The sequence below is a fragment of the Coregonus clupeaformis genome, chromosome 10, assembly GCF_020615455.1.
Source record: "Coregonus clupeaformis isolate EN_2021a chromosome 10, ASM2061545v1, whole genome shotgun sequence".
NCBI classification, from domain to species: Eukaryota; Metazoa; Chordata; class Actinopteri; order Salmoniformes; family Salmonidae; genus Coregonus; species Coregonus clupeaformis.
The window spans coordinates 18295868-18316660 of record NC_059201.1 but is presented as its reverse complement, the minus strand read 5'-3'; the positions used below and the strand labels follow the sequence as shown (position 1 = coordinate 18316660).

The following is a 20793-nucleotide window of genomic DNA, read 5'->3' as shown; positions in this document are numbered from 1 at the left end:
GCTGCACCATCGAGAGCATCCTGACTGGTTGCATCACCGCCTGGTATGGCAACTGCTTGGCCTCCGACCGCAAGGCACTACAGAGGGTAGTGCGTACGGCCCAGTACATCACTGGGGCCAAGCTTCCTGCCAGCCAGGACCTCTATACCAGGCGGTGTCAGAGGAAAGCCCTCAAAATCGTCAAAGACTCCAGCCACCCTAGTCATAGACTGTTCTCTCTGCTACCGCACGGCAAGCGGTACCGGAGTGCCAAGTCTAGGTCCAAAAGACTTCTCAACAGCTTCTACCCCCAAGCCATAAGACTCCTGAACAGCTAATCATGGCTACCCGGACTATTTGCACTGCCCCCCCACCCCATCCTTTTACGCTGCTGCTACTCTGTTAATTATTTATGCATAGTCACTTTAACTCTGCCCACATGTACATATTACTTCAACTACCTCAACTAGCCGGTGCCCCCGCACATTGACTCTGCACCGGTACCCCCCTGTATATATAGCCTCCCTACTGTTATTTTATTTTACTTCTGCTCTTTTTTTCTCAACACTTTTTTTGTTGTTGTTTTATTTTTATTTTTTGTTAAAAATAAATGCACTGTTGGTTAAGGGCTGTAAGTAAGCATTTCACTGTAATGTCTGCACCTGTTGTATTCGGCGCATGTGGCCAATCAAATTTGATTTGATTTGATAAACAAGCATATTTACCTCCAGTAGAAGTAGACACATATAGCAAGAAATTCTTAGAGTAGTCTGGTAGTGTGAGTGCCGGTGCCTCTTGTAACCTCTGTTTGATCGTTTCAAATGCCACAAGGCCTTCCTGTGTCCAGGAAAGATTGCTATGTAGTTGACCATTCCCAGTAATAGCTCTCAAAGGTAACCGTTTCTTTTGGCACTTCTACCAGACAGCCGTCTGGCGTACATTTTATTGTACAATTCAATCTACACAATGCATCTCTTCCCAACAATGCAATAGGTGTATGTTCCTATACCAGTATGGGTATTGTAGTTTTCTGATTTTCTTAGCAGAGCTCAATTGGTTCCGTAAGAGGAATCAACTGTTTCACTCCCTCAAATCCAATTGTCCAAATCAGTTGATTAGACATAGGAAGATGTGTAGCATCTTCAGGCCGAACACAGGTGAAAGCAGCTCCGCTATCCGCCATCACTTCCAATGGTCGGTTGTTTACTTTCACCTCAATTGTTGGATCTTTTTCCGGTCCTGATGCTACCAGCTGACACCCCCCCTTTCGGATCTTCTGGGCACCTCTAGAATCCTAGCTCCAGGCCCCTATAAGGGTTCACCAGTCCTCCAAATGATCTTGACTGGCCCCTGTATCTTCCTCTGAAATTTCCTCTGGTGTTTCCTCCTGGCCCATTACACTTACGGGCAAAGTGACCACAATTATAACACACTTCTGAAGATTGCTGGAAGTATGGATTAAATCTTCCTCCTCTTCCTCTTCCTAAGCCTTCTCGTCCTCTTCCTCTCCAATTCTGTGTCTGTCCAGAAACTGGCTGTGGATATGAAACAACTAGTCCCACTAGTGGTGGCTGGGACAATTGCGGTTGGACCTGGTTCGGTTGAAGCTGTGGCAGTGATTGTTGATTTGATGAACACTGATTCTGCATAACCAAAGCCTGTTTCTTCTCCGTCTTCTTATTCTCCACCAGTTGTATTTGATTGAGTTTTCTCAGAGTTTCTTGGTCCTGTTCTTTCTGGTTGTGTTCCTTTTTCCTGTATAGATCCACTTGATGGGCTATATGATCTGTATAGACACCTTTTGCCATGCTTCCAAGTCCAACCACCTCTGCCAGTTTGCTCCTTACTGGTGAGGGCAGCCCCATCTGCAGTTTAGCTGGCAAAATTGACTGCTCTATTTGACTCACATCTGGATCATTTCCGGTAATATTTCTCCACACTTGATGAGCTCTTGACACGTAGGCTCTCGGATTTTCTTGTTGTCCTAGTGGGTCAATCAGAATGTTGTCAGGATGCACATTTGTTGGAAACGTATCTTTCAGTGCTCTCCACAGCCTATTTCTACTTGCAGCTAACAACTCAGGATCATTCACCGCAGTCCCCATATACAGTGGGGAAAAAAAGTATTTAGTCAGCCACTAATTGTGCAAGTTCTCCCACTTAAAAAGATGAGAGAGGCCTGTAATTTTCATCATAGGTACACGTCAACTATGAAAGACAAAATGAGAAAAAAGAATCCAGAAAATCACATTGTAGGATTTTTAATGAATTTATTTGCAAATTATGGTGGAAAATAAGTATTTGGTCAATAACAAAAGTTTCTCAATACTTTGTTATATACCCTTTGTTGGCAATGACACAGGTCAAAAGTTTTCTGTAAGTCTTCACAAAGTTTTCACACACTGTTGCTGGTATTTTGGCCCATTCCTCCATGCAGATCTCCTCTAGAGCAGTGATGTTTTGGGGCTGTCGCTGGGCAACACGGACTTTCAACTCCCTCCAAAGATTTTCTATGGGGTTGAGATCTGGAGACTGGCTAGGCCACTCCAGGACCTTGAAATTCTTCTTACGAAGCCACTCCTTCGTTGCCCGGGCAGTGTGTTTGGGATCATTGTCATGCTGAAAGACCCAGCCACGTTTCATCTTCAATGCCCTTGCTGATGGAATCAGCGATACATGGCCCCATTCATTCTTTCCTTTACACGAATCAGTCGTCCTGGTCCCTTTGCAGAAAAACAGCCCCAAAGCATGATGTTTCCACCCCCATGCTTCACAGTAGGTATGGTGTTCTTTGGATGCAACTCAGCATTCTTTGTCCTCCAAACACGACGAGTTGAGTTTTTACCAAAAAGTTATATTTTGGTTTCATCTGACCATATGACATTCTCCCAATCCTCTTCTGGATCATCCAAATGCACTCTAGCAAACTTCAGACGGGCCTGGACATGTACTGGCTTAAGCAGGGGGACACGTCTGGCACTGCAGGATTTGAGTCCCTGGCGGCATAGTGTGTTACTGATGGTAGGCTTTGTTACTTTGGTCCCAGTTCTCTGCAGGTCATTCACTAGGTCCCCCCGTGTGGTTCTGGGATTTTTGCTCACCGTTCTTGTGATCATTTTGACCCCACGGGGTGAGATCTTGCGTGGAGCCCCAGATCGAGGGAGATTATCAGTGGTCTTGTATGTCTTCCATTTCCTAATAATTGCTCCCACAGTTGATTTCTTCAAACCAAGCTGCTTACCTATTGCAGATTCAGTCTTCCCAGCCTGGTGCAAGTCTACAATTTTGTTTCTGGTGTCCTTTGACAGCTCTTTGGTCTTGGCCATAGTGGAGTTTGGAGTGTGACTATTTGAGGTTGTGGACAGGTGTCTTTTATACCGATAACAAGTTCAAACAGGTGCTATTAATACAGTAACGAGTGGAGGACAGAGGAGCCTCTTAAAGAAGAAGTTACAGGTCTGTGAGAGCCAGAAATCTTGCTTGTTTGTAGGTGACCAAATCCTTATTTTCCACCATAATTTGCAAATAAATTCATTAAAAATCCTACAATGTGATTTTCTGGATTTTTTTTCGCAATTTGTCTGTCATAGTTGATGTGTACCTATGATGAAAATTACAGGCCTCTCATCTTTTTAAGTGGGAGAACTTGCACAATTGGTGGCTGACTAAATACTTTTTTCCCCCACTGTATCGATTAAATCCAGCTCTCTGAAAATTTCTTCCATACCTGGAATCCCAAGGAGATTAGCCAAAAGTCTCTTAATGTCTCCTATGGCAGACTGTGTTCCCACCATCATTTCTTCCAACTTTGAAATCCAAGGATATGCTCCATCTTGAAGAGTAGGCATCTTCTCAAGTATATCTGACATATCGGTATTCTGCAAAGGCTTATACTACAGGTTCTGTCCTCGAATTATCACTGGCATCATCTTCTTACCTGTGCTCCCTTTTCTTGGCCGCAATGTATACCGGTACTTCCTCTCCAATTTTTGGGATTCTTTTTTCAGCAGTTTTTCCTTCTGTATCTTCAACTTCTTGAGTTGTTCTTCCAATTCTCTTACTTCTTCTAAATTATTCGCGTTATCCAAGCATGATATGCATCGATCCATATCTCTTTCTATTTATTCTGTGCTAGTCATTGTAGGATAAAATCCTCTTGAACATGAAGCACCTTTTAATCTCCAAATTTTCATCGCCGTCTCCATCTTCACTTTCATCAGAGGTCGAATCTCTTGTATCCTTCTTCTTCCAACTTTCATCACCCCTGCTTTCCGCTCTAGCCAACCTCCGTCTGATCACAGGGTCATATCCACCCATGATCTCTTCTGAATCACTCTGATCATCATCATCTTCAAATTCCATCCTCCTGAACCTCACTCTACCCTTAGTTTCCAGACATGTCGTTTTCTTCTTACTTTTGGAGTTTGGATTCATCTTTATGGTCGTTTCTGCTTGTCCTCTCTCTATTATTCGTTCATCTTCATCTCTGATGCAATAATCACCCTCCTGAATGATCATTGGAAGCTGAGGATAGACGTCCTTAAACTCTACTTCTTCCTCGTAAGGTGGGGGCCTTTTTGCTGAATCCGTATGTGAGAAAGGTGTTTTGACTTCTGCCATTTGTTTTTCTGTTATCTTCGCCTCTTTTGCCATTTTCTCTATACCTCTGTCTCTTTTATCTTTTGTATCTTTTATCAGTTTTTGTCCCTCATTTTCAAACAACTTAAGAACACCCAGCTCTCTTTGTCTCTTTTCTTTACGTTGTTCCCCTTTTTTTCCCTTCTTTTGATCTGCCTTATACGTCGACACAAGCACTTGCATTATCTTAATTACTTCTGGGTTAAGAGTCCCTTCCACTGGCCATGGTTGTTCAATGTCAGGCCAACGTTTATTCTATTTTCCAGATAACCTTGCAATACCATTAACTAGAGGATTACTATTTTGTACTACATCAACAGGAGTAATTACTTTCGTAGTTTTGATGTCCTTTTTCCGCATTGTAACAACTCTTTTATATTCCTTTATTGTGAATGTTTTATTTATTATTATTATTATTATTATTATTATTATTTTAAACTAATTAATTTGTAAACCAAAAAATACTTTAAGCTATGTAGCTTATCGTTCCCTCCTATTTTTTTATTTTTTATTTTCTACCAAATTATTGATTAGTGGCAATCTTACCACATCCGATACAGAAAAGTAAAGGAAACTAGTCAACTTCAGAGCAATCAAAAAAGAAAGACCTGCAATCCAGCAACACTACAGCACCCACAAACCAATTGCTTAATAAGCACCCAATCACTTTAATTTTACAGAATAATCTCAGTGCTGGATTTCCAACACAACTCTAATCAAAACAACCCATGCACAAATAAACTTCAATGTGCAATTCTCAATTACATCAATTGATCAGTCTGTTGCCAAGTCAGCAGAGACCTCTTTATTTGCACAAACACACACTCTCTTTCTCTCACACACACATAATCAACAAGAATGCATCCATTCATACAATATCTAAAGCATGCTTCCGTCGCTCCTTTTTCTCCTTTTTCCTTCCTAAATTTTTGCTACCTTGAGTTGCAGATATTCAATGAGAGGCTACTTCGGACATATACCTCGTCAACTATATACCGAGAGGTAACATACAATTGAATGTATATTCTACAATCTCCAGTTCCTTGAACTGACCCGAAAATCCACCTAGTGAATTCACAGGATTTGTGGCCCATCTAATAATCGCCTCGTTTGAGGGCTTCCGTAGATCAGCGACGTCCTAACAGTATACATTTTTCCTTAGTTCCTTTTCCATTCTATTCCGTTATTTTATTCCTTTTCCCTTTAATTTTATTCAAGCCAAATTTCCCTGGGCCCAGTGTTATCAATTCCTTTTTTCCTTAGGTCTTGTATTATATAGACACTCCCCCCGAAACAACGCAAACAAATTTAGAAATTTAGAACGGAAACTCATCACACAGCAATAACAGCAAGGCACACACCGGTCCTTCACGGTGCGTCCCCCCAACGCACACACAGTCACCCGAACTGACCAGCGCCCAAAGTTGTGAGAAAGCTCACCCTTATCTGCCGGACTCTGGAGCTAGAGTCAGCACGGAGCCCATAATGCAAAGCTGAAATAGACGCAACACGTCCCAAAATCCTCGTCGCCAATTTCTGTGGTGTCGAGACAACGATGCTGTAATGCTGTGTTGACAAGGAATCCGCTGACACTGTACTTGATTATAACTTTTATTATATCAAGGATTTCAGCATCAATTTACAGATTTCTGCAGAATCTGGAGAGCAACTAACCCAATCTCAAATATGATCACTCTCTTCGTCCCTTTGTTCAAACATGGTATATATCCTCTGTAGCTCAATTGGTAGAGCATGGCGCTTGTAACGCCAGGGTAGTGGGTTCGATCCCCGGGACCACCCATGCGTAAAAATGTATGCACACATGACTGTAAGTCGCTTTGGATAAAAGCGTCTGCTAAATGGCATATTATTATTATTATTATTATGTAACTCAAAATGGCGTGTTTTGAATAGACAAATCCCTGGCCTCCACATATCCCCATGTCCACTATTTTAGGGGGCCCCTATAGTAACACTTTCCAGATGTTCCAGCAAAGCAAAGTTCATTAACCAACAATATGAAAACCTCAGCCAAAGCTATAAATGTTCAGATACTACAGAACCATTGCAAAACCTCTTGTATGATCGTAGAATAGTTTTAGGCCTAATAATCTCATAAAGGTACAGTGAGGGAAAAAAGTATTTGATCCCCTGCAGATTTTGTACGTTTGCCCACTGACAAAGAAATGATCAGTCTATAATTTTAATGGTAGGTTTATTTGAACAGTGAGAGACAGAATAACAACAAAAAAATCCAGAAAAACGCATGTCAAAAATGTTATAAATTGATTTGCATTTTAATGAGGGAAATAAGTATTTGACCCCCTCTCAATCAGAAAGATTTCTGGCTCCCAGGTGTCTTTTATACAGGTAACAAGCTGAGATTAGGAGCACACTCTTAAAGGGAGTGCTCCTAATCTCAGCTTGTTACCTGTATAAAAGACACCTGTCCACAGAAGCAATCAATCAATCAGATTCCAAACTCTCCACCATGGCCAAGACCAAAGAGCTCTCCAAGGATGTCAGGGACAAGATTGTAGACCTACACAAGGCTGGAATTGGCTACAAGACCATCGCCAAGCAGCTTGGTGAGAAGGTGACAACAGTTGGTGTGATTATTCGCAAATTGAAGAAACACAAAAGAACTGTCAATCTCCCTCGGCCTGGGGCTCCATGCAAGATCTCACCTCGTGGAGTTGCAATGATCATGAGAACGGTGAGGAATCAGCCCAGAACTACATGGGAGGATCTTGTCAATGATCTCAAGGCAGCTGGGACCATAGTTACCAAGAAAACAATTGGTAACACACTACGCCGTGAAGGACTGAAATCCTGCAGCGCCCGCAAGGTCCCCCTGCTCAAGAAAGCACATATACAGGGCCGGCTGAAGTTTGCCAATGAACATCTGAATGATTCAGAGGAGAACTGGGTGAAAGTGTTGTGGTCAGATGAGACCAAAATCGAGCTCTTTGGCATCAACTCAACTCGCCGTGTTTGGAGGAGGAGGAATGCTGCCTATGACCCCAAGAACACCATACCCACCGTCAAACATGGAGGTGGAAACATTATGCTTTGGGGGTGTTTTTCTGCTAAGGGGACAGGACAACTTCACCGCATCAAAGGGACAATGGACGGGGCCATGTGCCGTCAAATCTTGGGTGAGAACCTCCTTCCCTCAGCCAGGGCATTGAAAATGGGTTGTGGATGGGTATTCCAGCATGACAATGACCCAAAACACAAGGCCAAGGCAACAAAGGAGTGGCTCAAGAAGAAGCACATTAAGGTCCTGGAGTGGCCTAGCCAGTCTCCAGACCTTAATCCCATAGAAAATCTGTGGAGGGAGATGAAGGTTCGAGTTGCCAAACGTCAGCCTCGAAACCTTAACGACTTGGAGAAGATCTGCAAAGAGGAGTGGGACAAAAATCCCTCCTGAGATGTGTGCAAACCCGGTGGTCAACTACAAGAAATGTCTGACCTCTGTGATTGCCAACAAGGGTTTTTCCACCAAGTACTAAGTCATGTTCAAATACTTATTTCCCTCACTGTATGCATCTCATATTCTTCTAAATCAAGGTGTATACCGTATGAAGAGTTTCTTTCCAAAACGCAAAGAATGCTGAGTTGCATCCAAAGAACACCATACCTACTGTGAAGCATGGGGGTGGAAACATCATGCTTTGGGGCTGTTTTTCTGCAAAGGGACCAGGACGACTGATCCGTGTAAAGGAAAGAATGAATGGGGCCATGTATCGTGAGATTTTGAGTGAAAACCTCCTTCCATCAGCAAGGGCATTGAAGATGAAACGTGGCTGGGTCTTTCAGCATGACAATGATCCCAAACACACCGCCCGGGCAACGAAGGAGTGGCTTCGTAAGAAGCATTTCAAGGTCCTGGAGTGGCCTAGCCAGTCTCCAGATCTCAACCCCATAGGAGTTGAAAGTCCGTGTTGCCCAGCGACAGCCCCAAAACATCACTGCTCTAGAGGAGATCTGCATGGAGGAATGGGCCAAAATACCAGCAACAGTGTGTGAAAACCTTGTGAAGACTTACAGAAAACGTTTGACCTGTGTCATTGCCAACAAAGGGTATATAACAAAGTATTGAGAAACTTTTGTTATTGACCAAATACTTATTTTCCACCATAATTTGCAAATAAATTCATTAAAAATCCTACAATGTGATTTTCTGGATTTTTTTTTCTCATTTTGTCTGTCATAGTTGACGTGTACCTATGATGAAAATTACAGGCCTCTCATCTTTTTAAGTGGGAGAACTTGCACAATTGGTGGCTGACTAAATACTTGTTTTCCCCACTGTATATATATATATATATATATATATAATCAATACAGTAATATGAGATCTGTATGTTTAACATTTACATTTGACATTTTAGTCATTTAGCGGATGCTCTTATCCAGAGCGACTTAGTTAGTGATTCATCTTAAGATGGCTAGGTGAGAACCACATATCACAGTCGAATATACAGGATACAAACATTCCATTCCAGCTAAACAATGGATACATAGTATTTAGCAAAAAAAACAAATTTTTAATACACAGCTAAAATCTATGAATTAAAAATCTGAGAATAGTAATGTTTTACACACACATACAAAGGTACCATAAGCAATCATTTCTGGTGAAAAAAAAAACAAATTTGAAGAATTGGTGGCTATAGCATTTTGGAAATAAACTGTTCATATCTCATTATTAAAAATACTGAAATCTTAGTAACATAATTCACCGTCACAGAGACATGATAGTCTGACAGACGATTATGACATCAAAGCCTCATATGAGCCAATTCAATGAGGCTTGTATATGTCATCATCAGTCGGTGAACTATATCAGTTGGTGCTTCAGTGACAGTCGCAGTGACACCTGAATTCGCTGCACTGGTGTCAGAAGTGGGATATCGCCACAGTAGATGCATTCTCCAAAAGAAGTAGTTAGTGTAGCGACCTTAGTATGACCCAGAGCGATCTTGCATGTCTGCTTTAAAACTGAGTCATTAGAATTGTTTGATTATCTGAACACTGGGAATTATCATAAAAAATATCACCAACCCAAAAAGTTCTCTCTTGGCTCCTGTTGTTGTGCCTTATTGTAGAGCTTTGTTGTAGAGAAATGTAGATCTTTCCCCCTAGATGTTGTTCAGCATCTCTCCGGTGTTAACACAACCGTCATCACTACCATTCAGTTAACAGCTCTTTATCACTATGAAAGGCCATCATATCTGCTAAACATCCTTACCTTTGATGTACCTACATGTTGCAGTTTCCTCCCCTCTAAATCTATTGTTTTTATTTTCACCAATGTTCATATTTTTCACTGGGCCATTTTTAATACAGTGTCCTTGGAAATGAGAAGTTACTTCCGTTATCCTACTGAATAAACATAACTGATGTGTTATTGTTTACAGATGGGGAAAGTCTTTACCTGTTCATTATGGGATTTTGGGGAATGCAATGGCCTACAGGAGACATCTTCTCTCTGAGTGGATACAGGCAGTAGGGTATGATACCAGCTCTCTCTTTTACTGTAATGGATATAGATGCATAACAAATACAAAATTGTTTAGAAAGTGTTCAAATCAGATGTCATGTGATACTCTAAGCTGCCATTTACTGTATCTGAAGATAACCGAATCATGGCAGCATTCAATTCATCCAGCAATTAGGCTAATCTTGTCACCTCAGATATGGTCACATACTGTTGGACTTAACCACCAAAGCAGGTGGTGACCGCAGCGCGTCTCCTGTTTGTCCTTGTGTGCTGTGCCAGTTTTTAGGATGCGTTCCCTGAGGAAGACAGTGTTGTTGGCCATTGTGGCATCAGTGGTGTTGGTGGTGGCCCTCCTCCATTCTTGGCCCACCCGGGCCTACACCACCGTGGATGTCCGCCAGAGACCAGGGCCTGTAGTAGAGAGGCACCTGGAGGAGAGGCTCCCAGAACTGGACCACAGATCTACCCACATCCCCTATCGCCTGAAGGAGAGTGTTGCAGGGTCAGTGTTTGAAATAAGGCCTTCTAAATAATTCCTATATTTTGTTTCATTGTCATTTAATTGATGGAATCCTATCGTCCCTTTCATCTCTCTCCAGTCTGTTGGCACGTAACGGGTGCATGTGTGAGGGTGAGAGTGGTGGCGTGAACCTGCCCTTTGGCCAGCTGCTGTTCCCACGGGTGTCGGCCCACCCCCTGCACACTGCTTTTGAGGCCTCTGAGCTGGAGGAGATGAAAAAACGGAGGGCCAAGGAGTACCAGGGCTTCAAGATGAGGTGAGAGCACAGGACTGTACACCAGCACAGAACTGAAAGGGAAGGACATCCCATATATCATCTTAGTTATTCCTTACACTAGGGGAAGTTGCTGTGTCTGTCCTTTCATGTGATTCAATTCAAAGCTTGTAAATTCTTAGGTTTAGGTTAAACTTGCTGTAGGTCTTTTGAAGGAGTGGATGTCAACATTACCCCAGCTTTGAAACAAATAGCGTAATAGAGTTCATGATGCTTCATTCTAGCTGTAATAGCTTTGAATACTGATTATTAACCTGATGTGTATCTGTCCCCCTCCAGGTCTCAGACTCCTGTAGATATGCTCATTGTGGCAGAGGCCAACAATCCTCTGCAGTACCCAACACAGGGGGTGGAAGTACGGCCGCTCAAAACCATCCTCATCCCAGGTCTGACTTATAACAGGGATTAGTTACTTTTTACCTTGATATAAACGAGAAGGTACCTTGATATTTAAAACCTAATTTGTAAAGGAAACCTGGTAAAATAAGGGAAGCACAGAAAGAGAAGTGTAGTTAGATGAAGCTACAAATTCAGGGAACGACTGTCCTCTTACAACAATATATATAAATAAAAGAAAACTCAAGCACAAGTAATCTTGACGCTTCCAACAATTTAATGGATCACCAACGTATCGGTCTCAAATTACCTTCATCAGGGTATTCTTACAGGGAGGTAAAACTCAGTATTTTAAAGAGACAGACAATAGGTGTTTCAACAATCTAACATGTACTTGTATTATTATTACACCCACTGACAACTACTATTTCTACCATTACCATTATTACTACCTTGATAACCTGCTGCTCTGGATGACTGTTTTAGAGCAGAGAATAGTATTTTGTTGCACAACCGAGAAAGTGTTTACTCCAGCTGACAGTTGATGTGGTGTATTTGGATTGGATTAACATCCAGCTGCTTAATCAAATATGCCAGTAAATTGATGTCAGATGTTTTCAGGACTTGCCTTACAAGACATTCCCAGAGAGCTGTACACAGTAAGTAGACTAATAACATTTGGTTTGAGTTATTATTTCCAGTACTATTCCATCTGTCTGGTCTTTGTCAATTAAAAAACATAATATTTCCTTACTGCTTTATCTTCTTTGTTCCCTGTCTCCTTAATTTTTTTCTTTCTTAGGTCAACTTCACCTCCACCCTGGGAGCGTTAAATGTGGCAGCGGAGGTTGAGGGGGTAAAGGTCAAAGGTGATGGGGAGATGCACATGACCCTGATGAGCAGCCTGCTGCCCAACCTGAACCGGCAGTTACAGTTTGTCTCCTACACCAACACACTGTTCCACCCTAGTACAGCAGACACAGGTGAGGCCAGACACATCTGACTTTCTGGTGGACTACTACTTTATTGGTTGTGTATATTATCAAAGACCTACGCCAAATACCGTCTGGAATAGATTTGTGGTAATGAGGTTGAAAATACTCTCACTATGTCTTTCAGTGCAGTTTGAGACAGAGGGACACCAAGCCATGTTCACCATCAAGATCCGTCATGGTGTAACTCCAAAACTCTACAACACGGGACCCAAAGGGGGTATGTCGACAAATATAACGGTCGACTGCATCTCACAACAGCACAACACTTACTAAAAAATAACCAAAATGACATCTGAGATGAATGTGTAACGTAAGTAATGTCAAAGACCCTAACTTTTTGTCTCTCTCTGTTCTCAATCTAGAATACAACATCAGTGCCCTTGTTACCATAGCAACCAAAACTTTCATGCGCTATGACAAGCTCCAAGATCTCATCGACAGCGTGCGACAATACTATCCCACTGTCACCATAGTAATAGCTGATGACAGCAAAAACCCCAAGACAGTCTCTGGCCCCTACATCGAACATTACATCATGCCATTTGGAAAGGTTTTTTTTAAACACTGCTGCCTCTTTAATGTATGGGAACCAGTGTACTTGTCAAGTATAGTTTTTGTCTAGCAATAACATTGTTTGCTTAAATAATACTTGACAGATGCCCTTCATTGAAAAGGTTGGGAAGGAATGTCAGCAATGTTCTTGAAAAAAATGTCCTTAGTTGTCCTATCACTGCTTTTGCTTCCTTTGTCCCACATCCTGTTCTCTGTCACAACAACTAGGGCTGGTTTGCAGGACGGAACCTAGCTGTTTCCCAGGTGACCACTAAGTATGTGCTGTGGGTGGATGATGACTTCATCTTCACAGCCAACACCAAGCTGGAGAAACTGGTGGACGTCCTGGAGAAGACCACCCTGGACCTGGTGAGGGGGCACAGGCCGTGCCATACTGTATTGCTGACCTGGGTTCAAATACTATTTGAAATCTTTCAAATACTTTGAGCATTTGTGTTAGCCTGCCTGAAGAGAGAGGGGTTTTCCCTTTTGAGACTTTTCAATTGGTTCCATTGCAACAGGTAAGCTCAATTAAGCACAGGTGCAGTATTTGAAATTATTTCAAGTAGTGTTTGAACCCAGGTCTGCTGTATTGCTGCTAAAGTAGTGATTTTAACACAGCATGGGACTGTACAAACCACCCTCATTTGATTATGGGTCTTTTGGGGGTGTGACATAATTTGCTGACCCTTATGGAAAAAACGTGATCTTGTGTGATCTCATGTGATCACGTAACAACATGTGAAGCAACATGTGATAACGTAAAACTATACATGACAACATGTTAGCACATGTGAGAACATGATCTCATGTGAAATTAATGTGAAATAAATGCGACAACATGGGGATGCAAAATCTCAACATTTGATAACATCAAACTACATGTGACAACATGTGAGCACGTGAAAACACAATCTCATGTAAAATACATGTGACAACATCGGGAGGCACATTTTTCAAATGTGATACCATGACTGATACTGTATTTTTTACAGCTAAATTAAAGTGTTAATGTGAAGGACAATATGATGCTGTATGCTGATAACTTGGGACTTAACCTCACTTGGGATTTGAACTCACAACCTCTTTGTTGCTAGCTACCTGAAGTTCCTGCTGCGCCACCAATTATGTGGATAAATTGAAGATTGGCTATATATTTATTGCTTAAAATACACTTCTGCACTTTGCCTAAAGTTGCAGTAAAAATAAAGTAAATATATACAAAAACATTGTATATTTCTATAAATTGACAATATGCTGCTGTATTCTGATTTCAATTACTGTAAAATCTTGTATAATTTTGTACTGTGACCAGAACTGGGACTTAGCCTTAAATGGGATTTGAACTCATAAACTCTGTTGGTAGCAACCTGGAATGTCCTGATACAGTGCAGCTACACCACCAGATCTGTGAGTGTGAAAGCATTATGGGCCACAGACTTTCTGCACTTTGCTTAAAGCTTCCCAGAATCAAGTAAATAATTGTCCAATTATCACCACCAACGTAACATTAACGTAAAACTCGAGGACACTTGGCGTTGTAGAGTATACATTAATTATTTGGGGATTAAACATCTTGGTTGGGAGTGCATCAATGTTTCATACTTATTGCTTGGAACATATAGTGCATTTGGAAAGTATTCAGACCCACTGACTTTTTCCACATTTTGTTACGTTACAGCCTTATTCTAAAATAGATTAAATAAAAAATGTCCTCATTAATCGACACACAATACCCCATAATGACAAAGCGAAAACAGGTTTTTAGAAGTGTTTGCAAATGTATAAAAAATAAAAAACAGATACATTATTTACATAAGTATTCAGACCCTTTGCTATGAGACTTGAAATTGAGCTCAGGTGCATCCTGTTTCCATTGATCATCCTTGAGATGTTTCTACAACTTGATTGGAGTCCACCTGTGTTAAATTCAATTGATTGGACATGATTTGAAAAGGCACACACCTGTCTATATAAGGTCCCACAGTTGACAGTGCATGTCAGAGCAGAAACCAAGCCATGAGGTTGAAGGAATTGTCCGAAGAGCTCCGAGACAGGATTGTGTCGAGGCACAGATCTGGGGAAGGGTACCAAAACATTTCTGCAGCATTGAAGGTCCCCAAGAACACAGTGGCCTCCATCATTCTTAAATGGAATAAGTTTAGAACCACCAAGTCTCTTCCTAGAGCTTGCCGCCCGGCCAAACTGAGCAATCAGGGGAGAAGGGGCTTAGTCAGGGAGGTGATCAAGAACCTGATGGTCACACTGACAGAGCTCCAGAGTTCCTCTGTGGAGATGGGAGAACCTTCCAGAAGGACAACCATCTCTGCAGCACTCCACCAATCAGACCTTTATGGTAGAGTGGCCAGACGGAAGCCACTCCTCAGTAGAAGGCACATGACAGCCCACTTGGAGTTTGCCAAAAGGCACCTAAAGGACTCTCAGACCATGAGAAACAAGATTTTCTGGTCTGATGAAACCAAGATCGAACTCTTTGGCCTGAATGCCAAGCAAGGAATACTGGCACCATCTCTACGGTGAAGCATGGTGGTGGCAGCATCATGCTGTGGGGATTTTTTCAGGAGCAGGGACTGTGAGACTAGTCAGGATCGAGGGAAAGATGAACGGAGCAAAGCACAGAGAGATCCTTGATGAAAACCTGCTCCAGAGCTCTCACCTTCCAACAACAGGACAACAACCCTAAGCACACAGCCAAGACAACGCAGGAGTGGCTTCGGGACAAGTCTCTGAATGTCTTTGAGTGGCCCAGCCAGAGCCCTGACTTGAACCCGATCGAACATCTCTGGAGAGACCTGAAAATAGCTGTGCAGCGATGCTCCCCACCCAACCTGACAGAGCTTGAGAGGATATGCAGAGAAGAATGGGAGAAACTCTCCAAATACAGGTGTGCCAAGCTTGTAGTGTCATACCCAAGAAGACTCGAGGCTGTAATCGCTGACAAAGGTGTCTTCAACAAAGTACTGAGTAAAGGGTCTGAATACTTATGTAAATGTAATATTTCAGTTTTTATTTTTTTATAAATTTGTCATTATGAAGTATTGTGTGTAGATTTGATGAGGGGAAAAAAACAATTGAATCCTTTTTAGAATAAGGCTGTAACGTAACAAAAATACTTTCCGAATGCACTAAACACAATGGTATGGTTAGGGTACACTAGTGTTCCCTGGGGTACAAAAAGGTCAAAGATGCACTTGAACTCACATGGTACAGTTTTGTACCTTGTAGGTATAATGGGACATTTTTCAACCTAATATTTTGAATATAAAGTACTGGTGGGGTTCATTAGCATATTTGGGGGCATGGTGAAATATTTGTGCGAACCGTCAGTGGAAGTGTTGTAGCAGTTTAAGTGTTTTGATTGTTATGCCAATGTAACTTAAGCACCACCTTTGACACTGTCTGTTCTGCACATTTTTCTATGGGATTCCGAGAAAATGTTTCTGTTTTAAAGCTAGTTTGCTGTAATTCTACACATTTTGCCATGGGGCGGAGAGAAGATTTAGCAATTTGATAACAAATTTCATGCAATTTTCTGGCAACAAGTTGCCATTAACTTACTGGAAAATGCACAATAACCTCTTTTACAATGCAGCTCATTACTGACGCATTCTCTTACATCAGGGATGGGCGCACTAAGATCCCCCCCATTCCTGTTGTAAGAGAATGTGCCAGTAATGAGCTGCACTATTGTGAGCTTATTGTGCATTTTCCAGTAAGTTAATGTTAACTTGTTGTCAGAAGTTGCTGTGAATTTGTCATTTCTTACCTGGTAATTACTAGTTAGTAAGTTATTGTAAAAATCACAGTAACTTACTGGCAAAACGTTGCCAGTAACCTACAGGAAAAATCCTTGAATTCACAACCTCTGGATTTGAGGTACACTGCCCTTTCTGCTACGCCACAAAGTCTGTAGCATTCTCATACACATTCAATACCTATAATACACCTCTGCACTTAGCAAAAGAGAGCCATCTGCACTGCTATTTTAGTTATTCTATCAGTTATTCTGACTATTCTCTCATCATTGATTACATTTACTTATTTCAGCAATTTGAGCTGTCTAATGTTGGTGGGGCATATTATCCTGGTTAAATGTTACACCTGAATCACTATGATAAATATAATAGTTTTTCTTGAGTGTATTTTTAACAAAGCTGAGATGTACTTTGAAGACCAAATGGTAGGAATACAGGTAAACATCAGTTATTGACACAGACATGGTGGCATAGCAGGATGATCAGAATGCTGTGAACCAAGAGGTTGTGAGTTCAAATCCCAGATAAGGACATGTTGAATAATAATTACAGTATAAATAAACATACACAATGTAGTCGTGTGTCAAATATGTAAGTTAAAATCACTGTGTGTATCATAATGACACATTTGTGTATGCAGGGCATCACCTGTGAAATCTCATGTTAAATATCATCACATGTGAAGTGTTCCAAAAACACATGGTTTAACATGATTTCACATGTGAAAATCCAGAAGTGAAATATCATATGTGTTACAAAAACTGGAAAAATACAGGACTAGTAAAGGCCCAGTGCACTATCTTTGGGGAAAAAATATGTTTCTCTAAAACTACTGCAGCACCCTCGGCACCCCTACTGTCCGCGGTTATGAGTGTTCGAAATAGTTATACTCTTTTAGTTAGTGGTGTCTGACATATTTTGCTAAGACATAATTCAACACTTTCTGTGCAACAGTCAATGCCAGTTCAGAAGCATTCTCCGGACTCTGAACACATTGTTACTCACTGGGAGCTACTCTGCAGAGCCAAAAACAGCTCCTACACGATTCAGCACATTCCGTCTTGGGTAGCATGAGGGAACACAATCCACACTCTAGTCGTTTTGCCAGACAGACACAACTTGAGTTCAATTAACGTTTTAAAATAATTTTGATTTACAGTTCATCATGAAAAGAGTATTGAAATAAACTATCCTAGCTGTCTTCTGAAGATGACAAATTAGGAAAATGTGGAAGAGGCGTTCCCCTCTGTTGATGTTGATGACCTAGCTAGCCACATCCTGTCTCTCGAACACGGTAGCTTTGCCTTTAAAAGCTACAAGTGCAATAAGATTGAATCCCGGCCTTGTTCTCTAGTTACAGAAGAAAACAAACTCGGACACAGACACAGATGCAAGCAATTTCACACTCTCCATCTCTCTCTCCCTCTTCTTCACCGATGCGTAAAGGCATATTCTTGCTTTGTAGCACATGCACACCACAGCAATATTAAGCATGCACAAAACACAAAGTAAAACACAAAAGCCCAAAAAGCTGACACCCACATGATGCTGGATGAAGGGGGTTTTGTATGGATCCCGATTCCCACTCAGATACCTTACTATGGGCTGGGGGAATAGAATAGACCTTGTGTACCATAGACTGGGACTCCAGCTCTTGAGAGGGAAGTCTATGGGTTACACATGTCAGCAGCTGGTCTGGTGGACACTTTGAATCAGTTATTTCTTCGGTCCACAAAAGCACAGACAGTAAAACATTGTGTCCTTTGGAAAAAATAAATGATCAAGGGAAAGGGGGATACCTAGTCAGTTGTACAACTGAATGCATTAAACTGAAATGTGTCTTCCGCATTTAACCCAACCCCTCGGTTTCCATTGGTTTCCTCGTATATCAAATCACTACAGCATGCACTCAATATCAATTTCAGACAATTGGGAGTATCCTTAATGTTTGTTTATGCATTGTACACACTACACAATATTTGTGAAAATCTGTGTTCAGTGCTTGATGTGTATGTGTGTGTCAGAATCAGTTAATGCAGTGTGTGTGTGTGTGTGTGTGTGTGATTTAGGTGGGTGGTGCAGTGCGGGAGGCCACAGGCTATACTGCCACCTACAGGCAGACCATCTCCATTGAGCCAGGGGAGGAGGAGGGTGACTGCCTGCACATGCGGAGGGCCTTCCACCACATCATCCAGGGCTTCCCAAACTGCGTGGTCACTGACGGGGTCATCAACTTCTTCCTGGCCCGCACAGACAAGGTCCAGCAGGTGGGCTTCGACCCCCGCCTGGCCAGAGTGGCCCACCTGGGTGAGTATGGCCCCAAACCCCAGCACCGCACAGGGTGTACCTGTCCACAACATCAACTGCACCAGTGGTTAAATTTAGCCGGAGCTACCCGGAGCTGGGCTCCTGCACCGTACTGGTTCAAAGAGGAGTAGGATAGAAAGTAGGATAAAAGTACTAACCCTAGCCTTAACCCTAGCTTCATGTCCACAATCTGGTTCAACCCTAGCCATAACCCTAACACTAATCCTGACATAACCCTAACCTTGTGTTCAACACTGGCTCAACCCTCATCCTAACCTCTCCAAATAGGGCTCCTCTACCTCTGTATTCCCAATTTCACCCCTGAGCTGCACCATCTACATTTGGAAGGAGGTCATATAGGTAACAGTACATTTGGATACTTGGGCACAAAACCCCTTTTTGCAGTCTTAATAGTCATTATCAGTTATCCAAAAGCTTGAGGAGGGAACAAAATAGCTTCTTCTCATGTTTGTTAGTTGCATTTGTTCATATAAATTGTGTGATACTTGAAGTGCCCTCAGTATAAAAACTAACTGCTCTGACCCCTTGGTTCTTGTCACAGAGTTTTTCATCGATGGCCTTGGCTCACTTCACGTGGGATCCTGTGATGATGTCATCGTCAATCACGCCACCAAGATCAAGCTTCCCTGGGTCAGCCAATCAGAGAGTGACAAGACTTACGCCAAGTTCCGCTACCCACCAGCCTCCTCGGACACAACACACACCAAAAACGGCCTCCTCTATTTTAAGAACCGCTTCCAGTGTTTGACTCACAATTAAATGTCCTGTTTTTTTACCTGTAGTTTCTCTTCTCGTTCAAGTTGCCAAAGAAGCCCTCGTCCAATGTGTCCCATCAGATAAGATTTTAGACAACCACATGACATGCTTCCCCTTAAAAACAACCTTGCTTGTTTCACTCTACAGGGATTGTCATTCAAACAGAGCAAAGCTGTAATTTCTCTTAACTTAATCATAATTGCTCTTCAGTTGTGTACTCTTGAATGTAAACTCAAGGTAGAGATCATTTTAAGGGGTTTACAGTGCATTCGGAAAGTATTCAGACCCCTTGACCTTTTCCACATTTTGTTACGTTACAGCCTTATTCTAAAATGGATTAAATAGTTTTTTCCCCTCATCAACACATCTACACACAATTCCCCATAATGACAAAGCAAAAACAGGTTTTTAGAATTTTTGGGAAATTTATAAAAAATACAAAACTGAAATATCACATTTACAAAAGTATTCAGACCCTTTATTCAGTACTTTGTTGAAGCACCTTTGGCAGCGATTACAGCCTCTAGTCTTCTTGGGTATGACGCTACAAGCTTGACACAACTGTATTTGGGGAGTTTCTCCCATTCTTCTATGCAGATCTGTCAGGTTGGATGGGGAGCGTCGCTGCACAGCTAAGTTCAGCTGGGTTCAAGTTGGGCCACTCAAGGACATTCAGAGACTCGTCCCAAAGCCACTCCTGCGTTGTCTTGGCTGTGTGCTTAGGGTCGTTGTCCTGTTGGAAGGTGAACCTTCGCCCCAGTCTAAGGTCCTGAGCACTCTGGTGCAGGTTTTCATCAAGGATCTCTCTGTGCTTTGCTCCGTTCACCTTTCCCTCGATCCTGACTAGTCTCCCATTCCCTGCCGCTGAAAAACATCCCTACAGCATGATGCTGCCACCACCATGCTTCAACGTAGGGATGGTGCCAGGTTTCCTCCAGACGTGACGCTTGGCATTCAGGCCAAAGAGTTAAATCTTGGTTTCATCAGACCAGAGAGTCTGAGAGTCCTTTAGGTGCCTTTTGGCAAACTCCAAGCGGGCTGTCATGTGCCTTTTACTGAGGAGTTGCTTCCGTTTGGCCCCTCTACCATAAAGGCTTGATTGGTGGAGTGCTGCAGAGATTGTTGTCCTT

General features: G+C 42.1%; 1 protein-coding gene across 3 annotated transcripts in view; it reads left to right on the top strand.

Moving 5' to 3' along the window:
- LOC121575259 (beta-1,4 N-acetylgalactosaminyltransferase 1) overlaps positions 1 to 19682 on the top strand; it is a 50269-nt gene extending 30587 nt beyond the window's left edge. For 2 of the 3 annotated variants that reach the window (XM_041888227.2, XM_041888228.2), the window contains exons 2-12: positions 10044 to 10136; positions 10406 to 10628; positions 10726 to 10902; positions 11200 to 11306; positions 11878 to 11915; positions 12059 to 12239; positions 12376 to 12468; positions 12614 to 12801; positions 13032 to 13172; positions 18649 to 18886; positions 19449 to 19682. In XM_041888227.2, the coding sequence (XP_041744161.2) occupies positions 10414 to 10628; positions 10726 to 10902; positions 11200 to 11306; positions 11878 to 11915; positions 12059 to 12239; positions 12376 to 12468; positions 12614 to 12801; positions 13032 to 13172; positions 18649 to 18886; positions 19449 to 19666 (1596 nt within the window). In that variant the 5' untranslated portion in view covers positions 10044 to 10136; positions 10406 to 10413 and the 3' untranslated portion in view covers positions 19667 to 19682. The remainder of the gene's footprint in view (positions 1 to 10043; positions 10137 to 10405; positions 10629 to 10725; positions 10903 to 11199; positions 11307 to 11877; positions 11916 to 12058; positions 12240 to 12375; positions 12469 to 12613; positions 12802 to 13031; positions 13173 to 18648; positions 18887 to 19448) is intronic. The other variant, XM_041888229.2, reaches the window with a different exon arrangement.
- Positions 19683 to 20793: the final 1111 nt, after the last annotated feature.